The following is a 26,452-nucleotide window of genomic DNA, read 5'->3' on the forward strand; positions in this document are numbered from 1 at the left end:
CAGGAGGTGGTTGACCATGATGCAGGGAGTGAGACAGTGGCCTTGCTGGCTGAATTCTCCTGAGAGTAGGCCCAGCTAGGCGTTCTGCCTGCTCCTGTTTGTGTGCGAATGCAGGGATCCTGGGTGAGAGTCCAGGGCTAAAACCTCCCCTCGGAGAACTTCTGCCCTTTGGTATGACAGGGGGTCAGAAAGGCCTGTTTTTCTGGCCTCACCTGGACTTTGGGTGGAGCTCCGAGGCCTCTGTGTTCCCATCTCTAGAGATTGATGTTGGTGCCATGGGCTGTGCTCCAGGTCTCCACAGTGATGTCTCCACAGTTGGGTCCTGAGGCTGTTCAGGAGGAGTCCTGCCGATGCCTGACACCAGGAGTAAGGGCTGCTGTGCGGCCCAGCACGTTGGGGTTGTGGCAGTGAGGGGATGGCGCCTTTTCTTGGCAGGCGACGGTGGAGAGTGGGAGTATAGACTGGCCTTTGGGAAATGGGGAACTGGGAGTGGATGGAAAATGGGGCTGCAAGGGTGTGTGGCTGGTTTGCAGAGGCCAGTTACGGGTTAAAGAGCAGATGGAGTCTGCTTGAGTTTTCAGAATCCCTTAAATGTAATTTCTGGGGCTGCTTTGGGCATTAATTGTGTTTTTCCAAATTTAGGAACTAACTCCTTTTTCTGCCAAAGGAAAGAACAAAAGACAAAAGAGGAAAGGAAATCTATCAGATATTGAAAGAATTCATTCATTTTCTCTCCACCCCTTTGGTAATTAGCTAGTATAATTAGCACGTGGAAAATAACTTAAAATTAGGGGGTGGGCCGAGAGCGCTTGCCATCTCAGAGTGTCCTGGACTGGCATACCCGTCCCTCTTCGAGGCAGTGCTGGGTGCTGAGTTCTGGGGGCCACGCGCCCTTCTCTGGAGACCTGGGAGGGCTGATGCTTCCTGTGCCCACCTGCACTGGGCTCCAGGGTGACCAGGCTGTGTGCTGAGACCTTTCCCTTCCCTCTTCTGGTGTCGCCATTGTCAGCGTCTCTGCAGCTCTAGCAGATGCTGTGAGAGTCTACCCCCACAGGCCCAGTATGGGGGAGAGGGGCTCGGAGACCCACTAGGAAGGGTGCTGCTTTCTCCCCAGGCCATCACCCTTCCAGTCCCTTGTTCTCAGAAGGCCTGTGAGGCCTGTGTAGCCATGAGTCTGCCTGTCCATGTCCAAGGAGTGAAGGCTGGGGGGTGTGTGGTACCCGCGGGCCTCTCTGCGAGCGGGCAGTTGCTGGGCAGCTGTTAGTTTTTTTGGCTTTTATATGGGGGACTGACTGGGTCAGCATCTGGGCTGGCCTGACGACTGGGTGCCAGCCTTGGGGCTGTTGGAGCTGCCCGTATGGTGTCCCCTGACCCAGGGCGGCTTACTCACAAACCGCTCGTTTCACATTTCTACCAACGCAGAGGATTTTGCTTTTACTCTACTTGGACGATTTTACTTTCATTTTTTAAAAAATTTGAGCCACACGTGGCAGTGCTCAGTGCATATTTCTGTCTCTGTTCTTCGGGATCACTCCTGGTGGTTCTCTGGGGGTCATTCCGGTTTCTGGGGGTTGATGCCAGGTCACTTGCCCTGCTCACTGCTCTCTCTCCAGTGCCAGATCCTGCTTTTTCCCAATAGTGAGGAAGGTGCTCTGTGTGGGGACACCGGAGTCTAGCTCTGGAGCCCTCAGCGTTGCACTTGGTTAGAATGAGGATGTGATGTCTGCATGCTTGTCTCTGTGCTGCAGCCAGGTTACAGTCAGGCTGAGAAGCAGTTCGAGAAAGCCTCCCAGGCGCTGAGAAATGATGCTTGTATTCTCTGCCCCTTTCTGACAGTGCTCTTGCAGCACGTTTTCACACTAAGGCATATGAGCTGGGACTGGCAGCTGGGTCTTGAGGCTGTCCTTATTCCAGTGCTCACCTGGATTTGCCATGCTGAGCCGTGGAGCAGGAAGTGCCCAGCGGGAGGCTGGTATCACAGGTTTGTGGATACGATAGGATTCCTGGTGCTGCACAGGGCCTGGTGGAAGGAAGGGACTTGGGTGATTTTGTCTTTGTTGATCATTTCTTTTGGGGGCAGACCCAGCTTACTTGGGGCTACTCCCCTGCTCTGGACTTGGGTGTTGCTTGTGGCTCTGTGCTTGGGGTTGGTTATTCGTGGTTCTGGCAGGGGCACCATGCATTGCTGTGGACAGAAGCTGGGCCTCCCGTATGCAGTTGGTACTCAAGCCTGTGGGTGAGCTTTCTGCCTTGACTTCTGTCATTTGTGTTGAGGGGTTCTGGGGGCCACGCCTGTCAGTGCTGAGGACTACTCCTGGCTCAGTGCTCTGGGGGGGCCTTATGGGGTTCTGGGGCTCTCATGGGTTGGCTGTGTGTTGGCTGTGCGCCTTATCCCTGTGCTCCCTCTCTGGAGGGAGGCAAGCCCTTTCTGCTTGCGGCCTGTGCTGCTGCTGCTGTTGGCAGTGCCTTTTGCTGTCCTGAAGAGCCACAGGCTTCTGAGGGCACTCCGAGGCTCATGTCATCATCTGTCCTGTCCATGTGGAAGAGCACAGACGTGGGTGCTCAGCCTCATCCTGCCTCAGGTTGCTGCCACCTCCTTTTCAGGGGTGCCTTCCCAGTGGAGAAGCAGGGTTCTTTGGGTCCCAGATCCAATGTGCATGAGCATTCATGGCTGCACAGAGGAGACTCCGAGAGGCCCACTGCTAGCAGCAGCAGAATGTGCTCAGGAATAGGCCGTAGTGTTCTTCTGACTGCTCTGGGCACTTACGTTGCTAGCCACTCGAGGCATGTTTGTGTGTGTTCTTGAGAGCCGAGGCTCCAAAGGTACAAGGGAAGGAGGGGTGTTCATGCCACCTTGTGGCACTACCTGGGGTGGTATTTTATCTGTATGTTTTTTATTTTTGCTTTTGTTTATTTGAGGCCCACACCAGAGGTGCTCAGGGCTTTGTTCTGACTCTGCACTCCGGGAGCACTCCTGGTGAACTCAGGTGACTGTATGGGGTGCTGGGGTTTCGAACCTGGGTCGGACGTGTGCAAGGCAAAACACAAGCATCTTGTCTCCCTGGCCCCGGGGGCCTGTTTGGTGTCAGATTGATGTTTGTGCTGCTGCCTGGGAAGACTCTGGGGTGATGTGCTGTTTTTTCTTAGCAGGCAGTTCCGGCCAAGGGTGACAGCAAGCAGGATTGCTGCCTGAAAGCGGAACTGCTGGGGGAGGAAGGTAAGTGCTCATCGTCCCTCTCCTGTCCTCAGAGGTGGTGGCCACTTAGCCCTGTTGCAGTGGAGCCCGGGACAGGCCGTGATAAGTGACTCCCAGCATCTCACCAAGCCCTGGAGGCTGACAAGAGGCCCTATGTGGTCTGTAGTGGACAGTCCCAAAGGGTGTGGTTTAACTTGGGATGGTCCCTTTAAGGCTCTTTGTCTTGAGGTTGGATATTGTGTAGGGTTAGTAGTACTGTGTCAGGCACCTATGATACAGTAGTGACAACCCCCCCCCCCCCCAGGCCATTGTTACTGTCCCTCCCAGTCTCACCAGTGGCTGTTATCTTTTCCTGTCCTTTTTTGGGAACAGTCTGCGCATGAGTGCCATTGCCTGGCATTCGCCCTCCTTCCACCCAGCTCCGCCTGCTGACCTCGAGTTCCTTCCAGGTGGAGAGAAAACACACAGCACTATTTCATCCTTTTTTGTTTATTTTTGTTTTGGACTCATACCTGGCAATGCTCAGGGCTTACTCCTAGCTCTGTAGTCAGGAATCAGTCCTGGCAGTGCTTGGGACCATATGGGATGCCAGGGATAGAAGGTCGCGTGCAAGGCAAGCACCTTACTGCTGTTCTATTGCTCGGACCCCCAGATTTCATTGTTTTTACTGTTTCCTTTTGGCTTTTGTGCCACACCTGGCAGTGCTCGCCTCCAGTTCCCTGCTCAGAGATCACTCACTCTTTGCAGTGCTCAGAGACCATGTGTATGCCAGGGATACAGTCAGGTCTGGCTGTCTGCAAGGCCACTCTTTGGCCCTGTGTTTAGTGTTTTTCGTGATGTTTTGCCTTGCTCCCCCCCTAAAAATTCTAATACTGTGATGTACAAAATTGTTGATCATAGTTGTTTTAGACATTCAGTGCTCTAACCAGTTCCACAGCCAGGGTCACCTCCACCGCTGTTCAGTCCCCCAACACCCCACCCAAGCCTGCCCGCGCAGCAGGCACAGACAGATTGACTTCATATTGCTTATTACAACAAAACGACAGATGGAATTATCAATAGATTAACCAGAGCCAGTTTGTGGTAATTGTTATATCTCACAGTGGTGTTGCTCAGGTCATTGCGTGAGGATTTACTGAGCAGGTTGGTGCCAGTTGAGCCTTCAGTATTACTGTTTTTGCTTGTTGAGCTTATTGGGTTTCTATGCAACTTTCCCATCAAATTTGCTGTGCTCCTATTGAACTGTCAGTTCTGTGAAATTTGGAGGTGTGGAGCTGAGACAGTTTGGTGGTTTGGAGGTTTGGTTGTGGAGCTGGGCCGTTTCTATGCCTGAGACTGTCGGGGGCTGCAGGGAGGGGAATCTGCCCACCTCCATTCTAGGAAGGCCCAGAGTTCTTAGCCTTGGTCAGCCGCCGGTGGGATTCCGCAGCTTGGCGTTGCCTTGCTTTTCTTTCTTTGTTGTTGGACCACACCAGTGGTGCCTGGGGCCTACTCCCAGCAAGTTGTCAAGGTGGCTCTAACCAGTGCTTGAGGAACCTTGTGGTGCCTGGAATGGGACCCAGGGTTCTGATGAGGACGATAAGCTCCAGCCCAATGAGCCATTGTTGCTGTCTTTTGTCTAGTTTTTTAGAAAAGTGCAATGCTATCTTTCACAGATTAAGTGGTAAAGAATTTTCTCCTATTTAAAAAAAAATCTTCTTTATCTTTTTGTGGTTTTGTTTTTTTGTTTTTGGGACACACTTAGTGATGCTGTGGGTTGCTTCTGGCTCTGCACTCAGGGCTCACTTCTGTGGCTGTGCTTGAGGGACCATACGGGGTGCTGGAAATTGAACCTGGTCAACAGTGTAGAAGGTGAGCACCCTCCCTGCCGTACTCTCTCCAGCCTCCAAATTAGCTTTGTTTCTGGGCCACACTTGTTGGTGCTTGGGGTCCGCGACAGCTTCTAGAGCTCTTTCCGCACTGGAACGTTCTTGATCACTAACTGAATTTACATTGCTGTAGTTTAATTCACGTCTTCCAGTTTCAGGTTGTTTTAGTTCTAGAGGTTTGTGTCCTTCAGGGATCTTTCCAGTTCTTCTGATTGACTCCAGTGTTGCTGGTGGAATTTGCCTGAGATTTCCTCTAGGCTGGCAGTAGTGGGGTGGTCGAGTCCGCCAGCCTGTTCAGACCCACTTCTCTCTCCACCCGCAGTCCTCATTGTTGACCCTGCCCCCAGGGAGCCCTGGTTTAAAGCTGTGTTTCTGCTTCTCTGCCAGCCAAAGTGCTGCCCTTCTGCTTTGCTCACCCCACTCTTCGGCTTGCTTGTGTGTCGCAGAGTTTCCTCACTTGGGTAATTTTCTGTGTGTGGATTTGCCTTTGGCTGCTTACAGTCATGTCAGGAGAGGTTGGGGAAGAATAGAGCAGCCTATCCGAGGCACTCACTCGGGCACACACGCGGCCTGCCCAGTGCCTGCACCGCTTGCTTCCCAGAGTGGGTGGTGAATTGTCTGCTCCTGTGAGCTGGTGGGGTGTGGAAAGTTGGGAGGTGGCAGTGGAAGGGCACCATTGGGCTTGGTGCAGAGAGGCGGCTTTCTTTAGAGAGGATGAGAGATGACAGTGGGATCTGGGGAACCCTGTCCTTGTGAGTGCCTGTGGGGGCAGTTTCCTTCCACAGCCTGAGGCTTTAGGCCCACAGTCAGGTGGCTAAGTCCTTCTTGACCTGGTGGCTTTGTTTTTGTTTTGATATTTCCTCCTTTAACTCAATTTTCCCTCCCAATTAAGCCAGGCCTGAGTTTCGCAGATGAGAAGGCATCTGTTGTGTTTCCTTCAGGGAAGGCAACTGCAGGGGCCCTGCACATGAGATCTTGGAGAGGGGGGCTGGTCCCTCCAAGGCTGGGGTTGTGGTTGCCAGTGCCACCGAGCTGTCCTCTTCCGGCACTGCTGTTGTCTACCTAGTGGATCTTGCAGAAGGCCCTTGTATTGGTGCTCAGCCCATGGGACGTTAACTGTTGTGTGCCTTAGCAGAAATTCGCACTAAATTGTTCGTTCTTCCCACCTTATTTATTTTTTTTCTTTTCCCCTCCCGGCCATATCTGTCCATACCCGGAGATATTCAGGGCTTACTCCTGTCTCTGCACCCAGGGATCACTCCTGGCAGGGCTTGGCTACCATATGGGATTGATCCTGGGTTGGCCACGAGCAAGACAAGGGCCCTGTCTGCAGTACTGTCTCTCTAACTTATTTTCCCACATTTTTCAAGAAGGCTAGTTCTGGATGATTCAATCCCTACCTCCGGGGGAATGTTGCCTGAGTGGCAGGGTCTTTTCCTCACCCCCTGGACACATACAGGCACACTCATATGCACACATGCATGCGCACATAAGTGCACACACATGCACGCGTGCACATATGTCTTAAGCTGTACAAGGACATGCTTCTGCATGGACAGCTGGCAGGTCTAACCTCAGTCACAGCCGTAGTCTTCTCTGTGCCCTGCCTTTCTGTGTCACCTATTTCTCTTTGGCATTGCCATCTGGCTTATGGTTTTATTTGAATAGGTGAATGTTCCAAATTTCTTCTATTTCACTTTTCAAGGACTGCACAGATGGTAGTACTGACTGACTAGCTTGTATTGCTGGTGCTGTTTGCCCTCAGGACAGAGCAAGTCCATGACATGCCTTTTGGTTGTTTTCATGAAAACGTAGGCATTTCTTGCTATTTCTACAAAATCTGATTTCTGTTTTCTTTAAAAAAATCCAGCTTTAGTTTTTGATATTATGAGTGAAATGAGAACTTGCATGTCCTGCATTAAATTTTAAAGGTGTCTTTGAGTAACAATTTCATTGAGGAAAGTAGTGACTGTTCTCTTCACCCGAAAGATTCTCTGCCCTTTCTGGTCAGGCCCATGCTGGCCAGGCAGGTTGTGCGCGTCTTCCCAGGAGTCCCGCAGACCTGCTCGTGCAGGACTAGCTTGGTGCCCGCCTTCTCATGCTCAGCACGGTGGGTCAGAGATTTGTACCCGTGTTGCATGTAGCAGTGTTCCTGCCCACTGCTTTGTTGTGGGTTGGTGTTGCATTGTTGTAGGATTGTTTCTCTGGGAGAAGAGAAGACAGAATTGTTGGGTCATCTGGTAAAAACGTGCATACGCCTTGGTGAGAGATGGGGCTCTGCCCCTGGCGTTGCAGCTCTCGTCAGCACACGGCAGGCCTTGAGGATATAGCTGGTGTTTTCGAATCTGGGAGTAATAATGTTCTTGTCTCTCCTGGAGACAGACTACTTGCCTTTCTCTTCTTGTGACTTGTCTCTTGCCCCATCCTTTATTTTTTTAAAATTTATTTATTTATTGAATCACTGTGGGAAAAGTTACAGAGCTTTCAGGTTTAGGTCTCAGTCATGCAAATATCACATTTCCCTTTACCCATACTGATTTTTTACCGCGAACCCCAATAGAACCCCACCTCCCACCCCTCCCAATTTCTGTGAGGCAGATGAGTTCTAGTTAACACTCTATCTACTTTGACTAGATTCATTGTTTCGATAAGGATGCACCATTATTATTTAGAGTTTACGACCCCCCCCCCCCCCCCCCAATCAGACATGCTGAAAAAGCGTTGTGAAATGATTTGCTTTCTACAGCTGGGTTTAAGAGTTAAATGATGTCGCGCGGCCACTATCGTGGTTTTGGATTTCTGCTATTTTACCTATTAACCCTGGAAGTATTTCTATTAAAAGTTAAATAGTTAAGAGGTTGGTTTCTGTGCTCTGGAGTCGTGGCCGTGCCGGAGAGCCGCTCGTTGGGGGCAGCTGGTGACCTCGGTCGGGCGTGAAGGACGGACCAGAACGCCCCCCCCTTCCCATGAGGTCCCTGCCGCCCCTGACCCCCGACTCAAACCTGCTGTCCACAAGGCTCCCGTGCGGCTGCCATCTTTCTTTCCAGAGAGGAGAGGGCGAAATGCCCCATCCTTTAATTGGTTCTTGCTTTGAAATCCAGTTGTGGTGGGTTTTTTTTTTTTTTTTTTTTTTTGCTTTTTGGGTCACACCCGGTGATGCTCAGGGGTTACTCCTGGCTCTGTACTCAGAAATTACTCCTGGTGGTGCTAAGGGAACATATGGGATGCTGGGACTCAAACTGGGGTCGGCCACCTGCAAGGCAGATGCCTTACCCACTGTGCTATCGCTCCAGCCCCAAATTGTGCATTTTTAAATCTTGAATTAAGTGCTTCGGTGATACTCTGGTTTCAGGGTCTATTCCTGTTGCTTATGTGTGATACCTGGTGGTGTGTGTGGGACCACATGTGATTCCAGTGACCCAGGCAGGTCGGCAGCATGCAAGTCGAGCATCTTCCCTGGACCCTGGTTTTATTTACTTTTTTATAATATTATTATTATTTTTTGCTTTTTTTTGGGGGGGTCACACCCGGCAATGCACAGGGGTTACTCCGGCTCTGAACTCAGGAATTACTCCTGGCGGTGCTCAGGGGACCATATGGGATGCTGGGAATCGAACCCGGGTCGCCGCATGCAAGGCAAACGCCCTACTTGCTTTTTTTTTTAAAAAAAAATCCAGCTTTAGTTTTTGATATTATGAGTGAAATGAGAACTTGCATGTCCTGCATTAAATTTTGAAGGTGTCTTTGATTGAGTAACAGTTTTCTTGAGGAAAGTAGTGACTGTTTTCTTCACCCTAAAGATTCTTTGCCCTTTCTGGTCAGGCCCATGCTGGCCATGCAGGATGTGCGCGTCTTCCCAGGAGTTCTCTGCTGTCCTATCGCTCCAGCCCCCGACCCTGGTTTTATTTCTGCAGGGTCTGTCACAGCATATTGCAGCATTCATTTTCTTTTCATCCTGCTGCCCTTCCCTTCGGAGTTGAGGTCTATGATGATGGGGCTCACACTCGCCTCTCGGAGCTGCTCAGAGGCCCACATCAGACCGTGACACTTGTCTGTGCAGCTGCAGTGCCCACTAGGGTCTCCACTTTGTTGATCAGAGATCCTGCTCTTGCCTCTGTGCTCAGGTGTGACCTCTGGCCGTCTCAGGAACCCATATGTAGTGCTGGGAATCTACGCAAGGTTGAAGGGGTGCAAGGCCGGCACTTCAGCCCCTGTCCTGTCTCCCCTCCAGAGGCCCCGGAGCTCCCCCTGAGGCACAGTCCTGGCTTTGGTGCTGTGGAAAGGGCTGTGCACTTCCTGCTATGGAGCTCGCACATATTTCTTTTTTTTTTTTTTAATAATATAGGAGTATTGCGATTTGTTCAGCCATTGATTAAGCTGTTTGAATTGGGCATGGACTCCACATTACCTTTTCATGTTATTGTATCACTGTGAGATAGAGTTACAAAACTTTATTGTTTGAGATTCAGCCATACAATGATGGAACACCCATCCCTCTACCAGTGCACATTTTCCACCACAAATGTCCCAAGTATCCCCCCCACCACACACACACACACACACACACACACACACATACACATCGCAGTCCTCACCCTGCCTCTGTGGCAGACAGTTTTCTTAATTTTGGGCATTAATTTTGTTTGAATTTCCTCACCACCATTCAAGCCTACCTGCCAGGGGCAGACTCTAGATAAAATATTTTAATAGCTCATTTCAAATATCATGAGAGCTTGCACGGCCACGATTGTAAACGCTTGGGTTCCAGAGACATCTCTGTATGGCACTAATACATTTTGGGATTTAGTTGGGAGTCTCTGGGCCAGGGCTATTGGTGTGCTAAGATGGCATCCGGGCAAATTGTGGACTTGACAGCCCAGTCTTCTGGGTGGGGGGGACCCGGGGAAAGACAGCCCGGGTCCTCTGCCACCATGCAGCCTGGAGATTTACTCCTAAACCTGCATACCTGGGCCTTGCTTGTAAAAGCTCTTGGTCACCGGGATTCAATCAGCAGTAGGCGGGGAAATTGCACCTGCTCCATCTGGGGTGCCCCTGTGATACTGGTCTGATATGTGGCCCGGAGAGATCTCTGACGCTGTGGTGTCTTCTAGGACTTGCTGCTGTGTCTCTGGGCCAGAGCTGTTGGTGTGCTAAGATGGTGCCCGGAGGCTAATTGTGGGCATAACAGCCAGTCTTCTGGGCGAGCGGGGACTTGGGGAGGGACAGCCCAGGTCCTCTGCTGCCTTGGCTTGCACATATTTCTGGCTTCAGGGTTACTGGCTCTCACACACTGCCTCACAGGGCACCGGTGGCCAGTCCACAGTGGGGCATGTGGGGCATTGGGAGTTGGGTGTGAGCCTTGGGCTTCCACGTGTTCTCAGCACCCCTGTCTTCTTCCAGGCCCCGGGGCAGTTCTTCTTTTGTTTTTGTTTTGTTTTCAGGCCACACCAGCAGGACTTGAATACCCATATGAGTTGTCAGGAATTGAACCTGGGCCTGTCACATGCATGGCAAACACCTGACCTGCTGTACTGTTGCTCTAGCCCCAGAGTTCTGTATAGGCCTGGACCCAGTTTCTTAGATATGGGTCACATGATGTCTTCTTGGTTATTTTCTCTCTCTTTCTCTCTTTCTTTTTCCCTTAATTTTAATTGAATTACAGTGAGATACTGGTACAAAGCTTTCGTGATTGGGTTTTAGTCATGAATGTTCCAACACCCATCCCTCCATCAGTGTACATTTCCCACCACCAATATTCCCTGTATCCCTTCCGCCACTCCCACCTCCCTCTTTCCCACCTCAGATATCTAGAAGAGCAAATATTTTATATTTTGGCAAGTTGTGAAACTTGGACAGGGAAGTATTTGCTTCCTTGTGATTGCCTGATGGTGGTTGTGACCATCACAGTCAGGATTACCTCCGGGATGGGGCTGACTTCTCTGCCTGTGAGGTGGGCCGAGGTGGAGGTTCATTCTTCCCCATGTGCTTGTCTAGTTCCGTTCTGGTTATAAAAAAATCGTTTCCCTGCCCTCTGAGCCATCCTGCCAGCCCTGTTTTTGCCCGTTTTAAGTCTGCATATTTGCTAGGTGTCTTTGGGGGTCTATAGTGAGAGAGAGAGAGACAGAGACAGAGAGAGAGACAGAGAGAGAGGGACAGAGAGAGAGAGAAGTGGGATTTGAAAGTTTGTCATCTTTCAGGAATGAGTTTGCTTAGCGAGGGGGAATGTTGGTAGATTGGTTATACCTCTGATTGCAAACTTCGGGCTCTTTTTTTGAGCCCTAGCCTCAGATGGTCCAGTGTCCCAGCCCTGAGTGCCCTCTCCCCAGCCCCTGAATGTTGTGGGTGTTTGATGGGTCCTAGGTCCTGCTGGCTGGGCCTGTGGAATTGTACAGCCATTGATGTCTTCGCCTCTATTCACAGGGGTCTCCATGGCTGCTGATGAGGGCTCCACGGAAAAGCAGGGCGCAGAGGCCCCCATTGCCTCTGATGGGGAGTCGAATGGGTGCTGTGAGCAGAGCGATGCCAGCGGCCACCCCAGCGCAGCAAGGCACACTCAGGAAGGCACGAAGGCTGGTCCACAGGAAGGCATCAAGAAGCCAGCCCGCATCGCGGAAAACGGCATTTCTGAGCGAGATTCTGAAGCGGGCAGGCCGCACCCTGCGCGTGCTGAGGACCTCACACAGACTTCTGCTCTGGGCAGCAATGGGCTCTCCCTGAGCAAGTCGGCCCTGCAGGAGCCACCCCCCAGGCTCACAGGCACCCTGGCCTCTTCCCTTCCCGGCCATGCTGCCAAGACTCTGCCCGGGGGCCCCGCCAAGGGGAGGACTCCCAGTGCGCGGGCTCAGATGCCGGCCACAGTACCAGCCAAGCTCGGGGAAGACGACAGGAAGCCCCCCGCCCCTGGCGCTGATGTCAAGGTTCACAGGGCACGCAAGACCATGCCAAGACCCGTCCTGGGCCTGGTAGGCCTTGTCTGGAGGGTGGGGCTGCTTCTGACTGGCTCACTTTCTGTTTGTCTGCTCTGGGGTCCTGATGACAAGTGGACTTTGGGGCACGAGGTAGCCAGGCCAGGAAGGCAGTGGTCATTGTCATGGTCTTGGGACCTCAGCTGTGAGTCACGTGATGCCTGAGTCCCCTGTGGGCGCTGAACTTTGCCCCGCTCTGCCATGGCCTCGTGTACCTCCCGGGTGTTCCGGTGAGGTTGCTGAGGTTCCAGCAGGGAGGGGGTGCTCCCTGTGTAGCACGGGGCCTGGGCTGCAGACACGAGCACCACCCCCAGCGCTACAGGCTTGTTCTCTCCACCTGGGGAGTGAGTGGCTGCGTCGTTCCTGGGACCTCTGCAGCCTGGGCTGGGTGATGACGGCATGCACATGGGCAGACCCTACCCCAGGCCCCGGTTTGTCTTCTGATGGCTGTCTAGAGGCTTTGTGCCTCTTCTCTTCCCACAGGCGGGCCTCTCTCTCCCGGCATTCCAGACCTAGGGACCTCCGCTGCACTCAGCGTGAATGGAAATGGGCTGAGGCCAAGGGAGGTCTGGGCTGTGTTTGTGGCAGTTTCTGTCTGAGCAGCACAGGCCAGTGTTTCTGCCCTGGCTCCTGATTAGGGGGAGGGGGATGTGCAGGAAGCCAGTGGTCAGCAGCAGCGTGGACAGCAGGCGTCTTATTTGCATGTTCTGTCTCTGCTGCTGGCTGCGGAATGGGGTTAATCTCATCAGACTAGCTACCTGAGAGCTGAGTTCAAACTAAATGAGGTGTCAGGCCAGTGTGAAATGAGGGGAACGGCCATGAGACCTCAGCCCAGCTGGCTGGTCCTGCTCCTTCCCTGGGGCTTCTCTTCCTGGAATCCTCCCTCGCCCTCGACGTTTCCTGGAGAAGAGCCCTGAAAGCCTGCAGCTCAGCCTTTCCTCGCTCTCTTTGTCGTTTAGGAGCCGTGCCCAAACCCTGAGAAGCTCTTGCCGGTGGTTCTGGCTACGTGTATGTGGAACAAGTGGTGCTGGGATGGAGCTGTGGCGGAAGGTCCCCAACACTGTCTTGGGACCTCCCTCCTTCATTCTGGCCTTGTTCCCTTCCCTCAGGGCCACCTTGTGCTTGTGGTGGCATTTCTCAGAGTCCTTTGCATTTCTGCCACTCCACAGATCCACAGATCAGTGCTGGAATATCCAGTCCCTGCTCTGGTGCCCAGCATCTCTGACTGCGTTGTTATCGAGAGAAACAGTTTGTATTCTTAGTTCCATCTTGGCTCATCCTTCCTGGGACATTAGCTACGGGGTGAAGGCGCAGACCTGGGTTTGATCCTCAGGTCCTGGTGGTTCCTTGTGCATTGCTGGATGTGCTCCGAGCCCCTGAGCACCCCAGGGGTGGCAGCCAGCCAGCCTGGGAATGCCCAGCTCTGCTGAGCCCAGGCAGCACCGTAGTCTCAGCCCTAGCATTGGACTGCCAGCCCAGTGCTCTGCGAAGCACTGGGAGCAGCTTCTGGGTTTCCTGAGTGCTGCTTTTGGAGACCCCCCCCCCCCCCCCCCCCCAGACAAGACATGAGGTTCAGCTCTCATTTGCACCAGGGCCTCATGATTGCTTCATGGCATTAGTCTCCATGACTGTCCTCAGGAGCATGCTCATCCTGGACTGGCTCGCAGCCTCACCGGGATCTGTGTGCAGGACCTTGAGTGCTTCTTGGGTGCATGGCCTTGTGCCTCCTCACATCCCGGAGCTGAGCCCCCAGGGAGGTAGCGCCTGCCCCCATTCCTGAGGAAAAGGGCAGTGGGGGAACTGGGCCTCGCCCTCTGTCTCCTAGTGACATGGCACCCTCTCCTGCTTGGGGCCCGCCTGCTCCAGCGGCCTCCTCCAGGCCTGGTGCTCTTTCGTGGAGTTCTGGCCCACAGATGTGTAGGCTTGTCTCTGTGCATCACGTCTTACTTATTTGTCCCTCCATGGGCTCTCGGCTTGCACAGATTTCGGGATTTCTTCAGCATTTCAGCATGCAGGGGTTGATCCTAGGGTCCCATCCACCTATGCTGGGCAAGTGCTCTTCCCTTCACTCTCCCCCGTGTGCTCTGTGTGAGGAGCGCGTGCTTCACTGCTGGGCCCAGTTTGGGTTTTCTGTCCCATCTCAGTTTTAATTTCGTGGATGGTGGCAGGCATGAGATGATGGGGTCATGGGCATCTCTTACTGGGGCTGGGCTTACTTGTCCTAGTGATCAAGGCTTGGACATCCTCTCATACCCCTCTGGACGTTGGTGGAGCTGCTTGGGTCGTGTCTGTCCATTTTTCCACCCAGTTGTTCACTGACTTACGGGTTCTTTATTCTAACACTAGCTCTGGAATATTTGACAGTGGTATTCACTCCCATTCTTATTGCCATTCTGGTTCCTCCCAAACTGGTTCCCAGTTTTCCCCTGTCCTTTGATGCACAGAAGTGTCAAATTTTGATAAGTTCAATTTTACCTGTGTTCATGTTGCCTTTGTCTTTCCCAAGAATTAACTGCCCAGTCCCTTGTTCTCTTCTAAGAGTGTTGTAGGTTTCTTCTTTTTTGAATCAGTTTAAATTTCATTTTGTTGTTACTGTGTCTGGCACATCGAATACTCCCGGTAGCTTGCCGGGCTCTCCGAGAGGGGCGGAGGAATCGAACTCGGGTCGGCCATGTTGGCCGCTTGTAAGGCGAACACCCTACCCGCTGTGCTATTCCTCCACTGGAGCGATAGCACAGCGGGTAGGGCGTTCGCCTTACAAGCGGCCAACGTGGTCGACCCGAGTTCGATTCCTCCGCCCCTCTCGGAGAGCCCAGCAAGCTACCGAGAGTATTTGATATGCCAGACACAGTAACAACAAAGTCTCCAATGGAGACGTTACTGGGCCCGCTCGAGCAAATCGACGATCAACGGGAGGGCCTTTACCTTTACCTTTACCTTAAATTTCATTTTAGGTACTGTTACTGACTTTCATGCACAAGGTGTGGTAGTTTCAGTCCCCTTCTGAGTTTATTTTGTATGTGGGTGCCTAGCACTTCTGGTTGAAGGTGCTGCCTCTTTATTGCCCCTCTGTGATATCTGGTCAGGTTGAATTGGATTTTGAGGTGAGAGTGTTCGTGGGGATGGGTGGGGGGGGGTGTTGGCCCACACTTGGCAGTACTTTGAGGATGCTGTACTGGGGATTGGACTGGGGTTAACTAGATGCTAGCCAAGTGTGCTAGCCCCTGCGCGTTCTGGAGCTTCTGCATGTTCTGGCCCAAGAGAAGAGCATCTGGAGGCTGTAGTTGAAGAGAGTGGGTGGGCGGGATGGGTCATCGGGTTGGTCATGAATTCTCACCTCGGTGCCATGAGCTGCAAAGCCTCAAGAGAGACTTGTGATCAAAGTGATTTTTTTTTTTTTGTCTCACCTGCTGTGAGACAGATGCATTTGGGGGATTGCACAGTAGAGCCGCAAGAAGCCAGAACATCACCTTGTAAGGTTCTGATGCTGCCAGCTTCGGGTCTTCTGTACCAGTGTAAACTTACTGCCTCAGTTGAGCGGAGAGTGCCTGCCAAAAGTTGTGTGGCAAACACTTCAGGTTCCTGAATGTTACATACAGTTCCTGCCTTCTCCTCCTCCTCCCTTCTCCTTCCCTCTTCCTTCCTCCCCTTCCTCCTCCTCCTCCTCCCCTCTTCCTCCCCCTCTTCCTCCTCTTCTACCATCCCTCCTCCCCTCCTCCTCCTCCCCCACCCCCCATTCTCTTCCTGTTTCCATTTCTTCCCACGTTTCTCTTGCCACCCTTCCTTCTCTTACTCTTCTTCCACCACTTTCTCCATCTTATCTCCTCCTTCCTCCTCCAGGTAACTCTGCTCTCAGGTGAGAGGGATTGTGGGAAAGGAACTGTTCATTGGGGCAGCTCATGGCAGTGAGCATCCGTCTACATGTGCGAGGTTACAGTGACTGTCTTTTGTTTTAAAGCATGCAGCCAACAAGGACCCCCGGGAGGTGCGTGAACTTGAGGAGCCCAGAGAGGAGGTCAGCACTGCGCTTGCTGATTTTGGAAGGCAGCCACTCTTACCCCCCTTCCCACCCATCCACCAGTCGCTACCTCAAAACCAGTGCTACATGGCCACCACAAAGTCACAGACAGGTAAAGGAGGCCAGCAGTGGTCTGCTCTCGAATGTGTGTGTGCCCACCTGTGACTCCTGCATGTATGCCCCAGAGACCCATATGGTACAGTCCTTTGGGTGCTCCCGTCGACCTGCTGGCTCTCTGCTTGTTTCTGTCTGGGTAAAGATCGTTGTCACATCTATTGTTTTCTGAAGGGGGAACGTGTACCTGTGCAGGTGTACATGCTTAAGGGGGCATTCACATGCAGGTGTATATGCTGGAGGGGAGAGTGTGTACACATCAGGTGTATACACTTAGGAGGAGCGTGTAGACATGTCAGGTGTATACACTGGGGGGAGTGTAAACACAGGTGTATACACTGGGGGGTGTGGACACATCAGGGGTGTACACTAGGGGGAGTGTGGATACATAAGGTGTATACACAGGAGGAGAATGTAGACACGTTAGGTGTATACACTTAGGAGGAGAATGTAGACACATCAGGTGTATACACAGGGGGAGCGTAAACACATCAGGGATGTACACTGCGGGGAGTGTGGATACATCGGGGGTGTACACTGGTTGTGGGGGAAGTGTGTGCTGTGCAGGTGTGTGCATTTGGGGGAGCGTGGACACATCAGGGGTGTACACTGTTGGTGTGTATGTGTGTGCTGTGCATGTGTATGTACTTGGGGGCATATACTGATGGATATGTTCGCACACAGGAGACCCTGTGGTCTTGAGTCCTGGAGCACGAGTTGGTTCTAGCTCCATTCACACCACTTTCTGTTCTTGGCTGATGGACTCTTTTTCTTGGGGACTTCTGGAGTTTGAGACTTTTTCTGTGTCTTTGTTTTGCTTTTGTTTCGATTTTGGGTTACGCATGGTGGTGGTCAGGACTTACTCCTGCCTCTGCACTCAGTCTTCACTCCTGGAGTGCGTGGGATACTATGTGGGATGCCAGGGATCATACCCAGGTTGGCCACATACAAGACAAGTCCCTGCCTGCTATGCTATTGCTCTGGCTACAGTGTCAGACTCTCAAAAAGCTGCTCATGTTGTGCAGAGAGTCCCTGTGTGTTCCTTGTGTCGTAATGTCTCCTAGTGACCTTTTACCAAGATGTGCAGGTACGGAGATGCATTCCCTTCCACAGCTCAGGGCTTCTCTTCCTGGAAGTTGGCCGTATCTTCCCTGGCCTCTGCCTCTGGCCCTGGCCCTGACAGTGTCCTGGGCTCAGGGCAGTTCTCTGTCAGATTCTGGTTCAGATTCAAGATTGTGACTTCTCACCTTAGGTTATTGGTGTTACCTGTGATCACTGTTTGCTTGGAATGTTGCTCATGTGCATTCCCAACTCTCTCCTAGGATCAGGTCGAGGTTGGGGTCACCACGGGCATGACCTCCATCCCACGAGTTGCGTGGTAGCTATTTGTCCATCCTAGCTCAGCTGTAGCTCCTGCAGGCGTTTAGCTGCTCCTCGGTTTTGGTGTGCCTTGGGAGAAGGACAGCCTTAGAATTTCTGTGTGAGCTGCTCCCCAGCCCTCGCCTTGCCTTGTGGCTGTGGCTCCCGCAAAATCTGCTCGGGCCTCCTCCAGGGACCTGCCTCATCCCAGCCTGCCATCTGCCACAGCTGCCATCGCTGTCCTTGCCTCTTCTCCAGCACGCAGGGTGCGGTGCGATGCCTCGCGGGGCCTGTCCCAGAGCACTGGCCTGGCAGCGCACGTGCTCCTGCGCAAGTCAGGAGTGTTCGGGCGTGTCCAGAGTCAGTGTGTGGTGCCATCCTAGGGCCTTGTCCTGCTTCAGCTTCATCACACTCTGCCAGGTCGTGCTCGGGAGCCCCTCAGCTGCCTGGGCCAGTGGTTTATGGCACAGGGCTAAAGGTGGTGGAAGTTAGCTGGACCAGCAGGGCCTTGCTCAGGGGCCTCGGGACCACGTGCTGAGTGTTCATCCGGGCTTAGCCGCATGCGAGGCCTGCCCTGGGATCCTGTGTTCTCTCTCATCCTGTGCCTTGCTGTGTTTGGGTGTCTCTCTGCCTCACCCCACGCCCTTCTTTGTTGTCTGTCTGTCTGTCTCACCCTGTGCCCTTCTTGTCTGCCTTTGTCTCTTTACCCTGCTGCGTTCATCTGTCTGTCTCATCCTGCACCCTTCTTGTCTGTCTCTCACTCTGCACCCTGCTGTATTTGTCTGTCTCACCCCACACCCTTCTTTGTTGTCTGTCTGTCTGTCTGTCTCACCCTGCATCATCTGTCTGTCTCGCCTCACATCCTGCCGTGTTCGTCTGTCTGTCTGTCTTACCCCACACCCTTCTTGTTTATGTGTCTCACCCTGCACTCTTCTTGCTTGTCTGTCTGTCTCACTCTGTACCCTTCTGTGTTTTTTTGTTTTTGATCTGGCAGTGCCCGGGATAGTGCCAAGGGCCTCGTGCACTTGGCTCTGCACTTTATCATGTTTCCTGTTCTGCGCAGCCCTGCAGAGCTGTGCAGGGTTCTTGAGTGCTCATGCTCAGGGGCATGTTTGTGCCTTCTGCGCCCCTGCTGTGCCTCTGGCAGGATGTGCCGGAGCCCAGTGTGTTCTCTGCATGCTGGGCAAGGGTTCAAGGTAAGGCCTGTGTCAACTGCCTTCCCTATAGCTGGGCAGGCTTTGTTCTGTGCCCCATATGTCTCGGGCCCTGATCACCCAAGCCGCTGATCCTGGGCTTCAGCGTCTCAGCACAGGAGAGCCCTGCTGATGGTAGCAGTACGCAGACCCTGTTCTCTGGTCTGCTCTGGTCCTGCTCTTCTGCCCTCTGCTTGTCTCCTCAAGGCCCTTGGAGAAGGCTCTGTTCTGGGGCTGTCCTGTGGTTAGACTAAGGCTTCTTGCAACCCTTGCCCGACCTCTGTGCTCAGATGGGGCCACTTTCAGATGGCTCGCACCTCCTCCCCACCAGGCTCAGCGACAGGAAGTGCGGGGCCTCACTTTCCTGTGACTGCCCCCTGAGCTTACTGTCATACAGTGTTGGCACTGTCTTGTGTTCATTTCTTGTCTCCCCAGGGTGGGCGTAGAGGGACCACTGCCTAGCTGTGGACCTTGTAGTCTACACAGCATGCTGCCTGTAGTGGTTTCTCTGTTCCCTGTCTTAGTGTCCTGGTTCCTCCATCCTGTTAGCACTTCTATCTCAGCAGTGGCTTCCAGGATCACCGAAACCTTGGCACTGAAGCAGAGATCCGACAGTGGGGAGGGCGCTTACTTTGCAAGTGGCCAACGTGGGTTCAGTCTCCGGCATCCCTTCTGGTCCCCTGCGCCCCACCAGAGCCAGAAATAAGCGCAGAGTACCACTGGGTGTGGCTCCGAAACCAAACAAAACCAAAATTTAAACAACCTTGGCACTAAAAAGCTTCAATTCTGTGAAAATGAGATGTTCATTCTAGAAAGGCAATCAGCTTTGACCCCTCTGGCCCCTGGATCTCCCCTCAGTCTATTCTCCTGGTCTCCTGGCTAGTAGCGTCTGCTAGGTAGGGCTCCAAACCCCCACACCCTGGGCTGCTGCCTGCAGAGGTGATGGGCAAGAGACCTGAGGTCATTGTGGGTGGAATAGCCCCAGGGGTTCAGGCCCTCCCCCCACCCTCTGTATGCCCACACTGCTGACCCCATCCCCGCCACACTCCTGAGACCTGTCCTGGGGGGACACGGCTACCTGCAGGGCTTGAGGAGTCCATCTTGTATTTCAGGGTAGGCTGCTCTGTGTTTCGTTGGTCTTTTATTTTGGATCACACCTGGCAGGGCTCTGGGGACCGTGTTCAGTGATGGGGTTGAATCTGCCTTGGCTGCATGCAAGGCAAGCACCTTAACCATACTACCTCTCTGGTCCTTGTCCGTGTTACACGTTTTGCGCCACACCCAGCGGTGTTGGACTTGGGGGAGCTACTCCCTTGTCTGTGCTTGTGGGGGAGGGGCATGTGGTGCTGGGGTGGAGCTGGGGCCCGTGTAGGGACATCTGTGCTTGGTCCTTTAAGCCTCTCCCCAGCCTCAGAGCTCAGTGCTTCGTTGGGAATAAGATGAAGAACTCAGGAGTATTTTTTTCAGCTTCATGTGCAGTTTTTATGGGTGGTGCTGTGGGCGGGGCTCTGAGACCCAGGGCATGGGCCCACCACTCTGAACTGCTAACTGCCAGACTCTCAGCCCTGTTAACCGTTGGGGCATGCTGATAATCATGTGGACTGCCACCTTCCTTTAAAAACATTTGAATGGTATTTCTTTTCCTTTCTTGTCCCCTTTTGAATTTTTTTTTTTTTTTAGCTTGCTTGCCTTTTGTTTTAGCAGCTGCAGTATCAAGGAAGAAAAAACGAAGAATGGGAACCTATAGCCTGGTTCCTAAGAAAAAGACCAAAGTATTAAAGCAGAGGACGGTGATAGAGATGTTTCAGAGTCTAACTCATTCCACTGTGGGCGCCAAGGTAAGGGGCGCCCGGCTCCCCTGCTCAGGGGCTCGGAAACACGCGTGTGCCAGAGAGCTTCATGGGAGGGCCCGTATTCTGGACAGCCAGGAGCCCTTGGATCCAGGTGCCTGTGCACACAGGGTCCTGTCCAGATTTGGCATCTTGCCTGCCTGTCCCCGGCATCAGGCACTTGGCCTCCAGAGTCCTGTCCTGGCTGTGGCAGCTGCTCCCGCCTCCCAGGCTGAACCGGTCACCTCCCTGGTTGGTGCTGGTCGGCAGCGGTTCCTGCTGCTGTATTCCAGGGGGAAAAGGACGGCAGCCTCCATATGAATGGGGAGAGCTTGGAGATAGACTCAGAAGAGGACGACTCAGAGGAGCTGGACGAGGACGAGGACCAGGGAGCAGAGCAGATGGCCGCCTTTCCCACAGAGGACAGCAGGACTTCCAAGGAGAGTATGTCTGAGACTGACCATGCCCAGAAGGTAGGCCTCCCGCTGCACACTCAGGAGCGTGGTTTTGAGAGCAGGCTGGGCCTGCTGCTTGCCCCTGATGGCAGCTTTTCTGTTGCTTCCTCCTGAATTCTCGATGCTTCACTTTCATTGGAGAAGGGTTTGTTTTCCCGTTGGTGTGAATGTTTCTTGTTTTGTTTTGTTGAGCCACTCATGACAGAGTTCAGGGCTTATTTCTGGCTCTGTGCGCAGGGCTGACTCCTAGCTGTGCTGGGCATCCACCAGGGTCAGATGCACGCAAGGCAGGTATCTTAACCCTTGCACTAGCTCTCCAGTCCCTAAGTGAATGTCCTGAACTTTGTTCCAGTGTAGAGTCTAAATAGGGATCTTGTTATTCGGATGGCTGGTCCACACACGGTGTGGCCTTGTTCAGTTCTCCAGGAGGGGGCTGATGCAGTGTTCTCTGTTCTCCTGGTGGAGTGTTTGTCCAGGGCTGTTGGCCAGGCAGTTCTGTTCGTGCCTGATGTGGCACAGTGGGCCAGACCTTCTGTGCCCACCCACAGCCTTGCCCTGAGCTGTACTGTGTGTGCCTGTCTGGGGTAGGAGGGACAGACTTTAGGTGGATCACTCATTTCCCGGAGTGCTGCACCGGGGGAGATAACGGGATGGAAGGGGGGCTTCCTGTGTGTGCGCTAGGCTTGGCTGAGACACCTTTAAGTTGTCGTCGTTGAGATGACATGTTCTGAATTATCCTGGAACTGATTGCAGCAGAGAAGTTCCAGGTGGAGCATTGCAGTATTCGCTTGTTTGCCGTGTGAGACTGGCCAGTATCGTCGGTTCAGGACTCTGCAGCCGCGACTTTGGACTCAGGTGTCAGGTGGACTATTTTCTTCCATGTTTCTTCTCATAGGCTTGCTGATTTTCAGATCCATTATTATACCTTTCCGACCTTTTTGGCAGATTTTTGGGCACATGCTAAAGTTGCTCCTAGCTCTTTGGTGATAATGAAAATGGTGGGTCCAGGGATGTAAATTGGTACATGTGCCTCTGAGGATGAGGCCCCAGTCTGATCCGTGACACCAAAAACCCACCAGAAAGGTAAGTATTGGAAAACTCTGACAGTAGATTTGGAAGTGGGGATAGGGAATCGGTTTATTTGGGGGTTTGAGGCGCCACACTGAGGTGCTCAAGATTCTGTTCCTGGATGTCTACTTGGGGGTCACTTCCAACGTTGTGGCGGCCATAAGCTTTGCCAGGGATCGTACTGGTGTTCGCCTTCTACTCTCTCCTGGCCCTCTCAGAGGGAATCTAGATGCTATTTTACAATATCTTTGTTGAGTTTTTCTTGTCTATAGAGTAGTGTAAGAAGGGCTGGAGACTCTGCTGTATAGGCGGATTGTGTGTGTTAGGCCTCGAGTGGTGACTACACTGGAGAGAGAGGGAGGGAGGGGGATTGACTTAGTTCTGGGGTAGGGACTACATTGTCTGCATACACTGCATGTATGAGAGTCATGGGGTAGGGACTGTACTGTATACACTCGTGTGTGTGTGTGTGAGAGAGAGAGAGAGAGAGAGAGAGAGAGAGAGAGAGAGAGAGGGGCAGGTGGTTGTGGTCATATATGATTGCTTTGGGGTGTTACCACACTGTGCCTGTTTATGTCCTAGGCCTTTAGGCCTTTCTCACATTCTGGGCCAGCTCTCTCAGACCATTCCTCTTTCTCCCGGGCTTGCACCTCTCAAAAAAGTCGTCCCAGGAGCCTTGTGTTAACCAACTGCTGGCTTGACAGTGGGTCCCCTTACAGTGGTGCCCATCTCGGTGAGGTTCTCCAGTCTGGCCCGTGATGGCATCTGTGTTCCAGTTGTGGCCATCAGCTCTTGTTCCTCAGCAAAGATCTGAGGAAGTGCATTGGAGGTGTCAGCTTCTACTCACTCAAGCTTGTGGCCTGGGTATGATTGCCAGACAACTTCCCTTAGGGGAGATATGAGGTGGAGAGACTCATCCTGGTGTGTGCAGAGCCGTGCTCCCAGGGTGTCTGTTAGGATGGGGAGCGCCTGGTAGCCCGTGTGCTCCTCTGCGAATGAAAAGGCCACTCTGGTCATAGTCCCCAGGGCCTAGGAACTGGAATCTGTTTCTGGTTTCTCGATTTTGGGTGAGTTTGTTAGACTTAGAGATACGAGTAACTCTTGATGTACTATATAAAGGAAAAGCTCTAATGAATACAGCCTCCAAGCATCAAGAAACAGAATAAAGAGGGTGGAAGGAGTGATGCTTATCATTGTGAATTATTACAGTGCCTGGAAAAGCCGGGAAAGGGCGGGCCGCCAGCCTGCTCCATAGCTAAGTACAGAAGTAACCCCACAGGGCCATGGATTGAAATAGCAGTGGCCGCTGGAAGGCAGGACTGATCCTTCCCCTGAGAAGAACCCTGAGATGGACAAAGGCAGCAGCGGCTTCAGAAGCCCTCTCTCTGCAGAGCCTTCCTCAGGTACAGATTGGCGGGCGGCCAGGACACCGGCAGGAACAACCCAGGATGTTCAGGATCCTGGGGCTGGAGCAATAGCACAGTGGGTAGGGCGTTTACCTTGCATGCGGCCGACCTGGGTTCGATTCCCAGCATCCCATATGGTCCCCCGAGCACCACCAGGAGTAATTCCTGAGTGCATGAGCAAGGAGTACCCTGTGCATCGCCAGGCACGACCCAAAAAGGGGTGTGGCGGGGAGGATGTTCAGGATCCTGTTGTGTGGACCTGTGCCCCACTGCCTGTTGTATCTGAGCTGGAGCCGTGTATGTGTCTATGCTCCTGATTTTCTTCATAGTGTTTCACTTGCATGTCTGTGGGATCTTTGTTCTAGTTCCTTTTCATTGTTGTTTTGATTTTGAGGCCACACCTGGTGGTGCTCAGGCCTTGCTTCTGGCTCTGTGCTCAGGGATCACTTGGAGGACCATATAGGATGCTGGGGATCAAACCTAGGTCAGCTGCATCAAGGCAAGCAGTGTCCTATCACTTCTGTCTCTGCTGTCCTATCACTGGACCCTTACATTCATTGTCATGCCACAGGGGCTTTGAAGTGTTTGTCGGGGGGTTCTCTGGGGTCCATTTCCAGGCGTCTGGGAAGCTGTCAGAACTGTGACGTCAATGCTGAGAGGCTACTCGCCCCTGGCTTGGTTCTTCAGAGGCACCCTGAGGGTCAGGCAGGAGGTTAGAGCTGCACGTCAGTCCCAGGTTGGCACAGTGGAGCTTCTGAGAGGAGGGCTATGAGTTGCACCATACACATGCCTCGGTACCCTGCTCTATGGCGGTCACCCTTGTGCTGTGCTGGAGCTCTCAGGTGTCCACGGTGCACCCCCCACGGTGGGAATTTCCAGTTGGTCCTGTCACACCTGTCCGTCTGCCCATCCATCCATCCACAAGCATTGTCATTGTGTAGCGACCTGGGCTGAGAGGCTTGACCGCATCCTTCTGTAGAGCTGTGAGTGGGGTTCTGAGCACAGAGTTGGGTTTCCTGAGCTCTGGCTGGCGTTTCCCTGCTTCTAGGAAGCCTGTGTACTTTGTGTACTTGTTTGCTGTGGGATGTAAGTAAGGTTCAGAGGCTGATTGGCTCATCAGTGAGGTGCCAGCCTGATTTTCAGTCCATCCTGGGGTCCGTCACCCTTTTGATAACGCCTCCTCGTGTGGGGAATGATGCCTTGTGTGGTGACCTGGTGTCTCTCCCACTGTGCTGGCTGTCTGACATGGCTTCTCACATGGAGGGGCTGTACGTCACCTCCTGTCTTGTTGGTCCCTCACCCTCTCCCAGCCCTCTCTTGGTCTCTGGTCTACAGCACAGTCCAGTGGCCATTGCCTCTCTGGATCTTTGCCCGTCATACCGCCCCTTCCTGTAAGGGAGTGTTGTAGGGATTTGAGTCTCCCCATATTGCTAATCAGCCTCATTCCTTTCATGGCTCAGCCTTTTGGAAATGAAAACCCTTTGCAACATAAAGATATGTATTAAAGCTTCCACGGGGATCAAAATCCAACCAAAAAAGTTGTATTTGATGGTGCTCATTTAAAATAAGGTTTTCTCACTTTCTCCAGCTGTGGCCTCCTTTCAACTCGCTTCTTGTGCACCCTCTCCCTCTCTTCTTCCACTGTCACTGTACTTGTGGACCCTTTAGTCTTGTGCTGTGTCTGCCATCTGTGCTACCACCTCTCTCCCTCTTTACATGATCTCCACTATGACCCCTTTGGAATATCTTAGGAGTTTACAGAATTCCATATGGCCTCCTGGGTTAGAAATGCTGATTTAAAGCATTTTGAGTTTCAGTGATCAAAATGGAGGAATTGGCGATCTCACTCATTGTTTTCATGAGTCTGTAAGATGAGAACCGGGAGGGAACATTAATATTCAAGAGAGAGAAGAGTTTTCTGCATATACAAGCATCCATCTAAACAGGGTGAAGCAAAGCAGCTGAAATGCTGTTCGAGCTATCTTTCCCCCTCACGCTTACTGGGGGCTGCAGGAGTGCGGGGGAGCCTGGGGGCTGGGCTCTCTGTGTGACCTGTGTCCCAGGAGAGGTGGGCAGCACCAGTGCGGGGCCTGTCTGCTTGTTCGTGTGTGGGTCTTTGAACAATCAGGACATTTAACTGGCTACTGTGCTTTGAATATCACCATAACCCTTAGCAACGAATTGAGTGAAAAATGTGATTTATCAGAGGAAACGGGAGTTTTGCAGAAAGATGAAAGGAGCAAACAAATGGAAGTTCATGCCCTGAAGCATGAATCGGAATGAGAATGCGTATTACATAGACTCCCCAATGCTGTCTGTTGGTACCCAGCAATTCCCAGCAGCCCCACTGGACTGGTGAGGTAGGGGAGAGGCACACCTGTGCCAGTGCATGGACAGCAGCTGGGCCATCTGTCCAGGCACTGCCAGTGGTGCGGGAATGAATGATGACCCTGCTTGAGGACTGTTAGGGTTAAGTGCGATGCTGTCTGGAACGGATGGCGGCCCTGCATGAGGGATTGATAGGTGCTCTCTGGAATGGATGGTGACCCTGCTTGAGGGACTGCCAGGTGCTCTCCGGACATGGTTACAGCAGTGGCTGCACAACTCTGAATGCCCTGACCCACATCGCTGGTGGGACAGGTAGATTGTATCTCAGCACAGCAATTCTTCAGAAAATAGATTCCAGAAGAGGTGAATGTCAACAATGGATATAGAACCAAGGAGGGAAAACAATGGCTATGATTGTTCCATAATATGTGGAGAAGCCCTCCTTGTGTAGGGCCCAGCCTGGAAGCCATGAAGGCAAGACTGCAGGTCTGCTTGTCCATTCAGTCCCGAGTGTCTGATGTCAGAGTGCCAGAGCAGACAGGGAGGCCTCAGGACACCGAACTGATGAAGGGTCACTGTGCTGTGTGCATGTGCCCCATTGAATTGATATGAAAGCGTGGGCTCTGAAACCTTCTCGGGAGAGAGGAAGTGGA

General features: G+C 52.8%; 1 protein-coding gene across 7 annotated transcripts in view; it reads left to right on the forward strand.

Annotated features, from left to right (window-relative positions):
• Nucleotides 1-26,452, forward strand: part of EHMT1 (euchromatic histone lysine methyltransferase 1) — a 93,253-nt gene that overhangs the window by 33,535 nt on the left and 33,266 nt on the right. For 3 of the 7 annotated variants that reach the window (XM_056132903.1, XM_056132899.1, XM_056132905.1), the window contains exons 2-6: nucleotides 3,148-3,217; nucleotides 11,485-12,026; nucleotides 15,988-16,159; nucleotides 20,394-20,551; nucleotides 20,836-21,015. In XM_056132903.1, the coding sequence (XP_055988878.1) occupies nucleotides 3,148-3,217; nucleotides 11,485-12,026; nucleotides 15,988-16,159; nucleotides 20,394-20,551; nucleotides 20,836-21,015 (1,122 nt within the window). The remainder of the gene's footprint in view (nucleotides 1-3,147; nucleotides 3,218-11,484; nucleotides 12,027-15,987; nucleotides 16,160-20,393; nucleotides 20,552-20,835; nucleotides 21,016-26,452) is intronic. The other 4 variants (XM_056132901.1, XM_056132902.1, XM_056132904.1 and 1 more) reach the window with 4 other exon arrangements.

Source organism: Sorex fumeus, unplaced genomic scaffold (genome assembly GCF_029834395.1).
Source record: "Sorex fumeus unplaced genomic scaffold, SorFum_2.1 ptg000095l, whole genome shotgun sequence".
Taxonomy (NCBI): Eukaryota; Metazoa; Chordata; class Mammalia; order Eulipotyphla; family Soricidae; genus Sorex; species Sorex fumeus.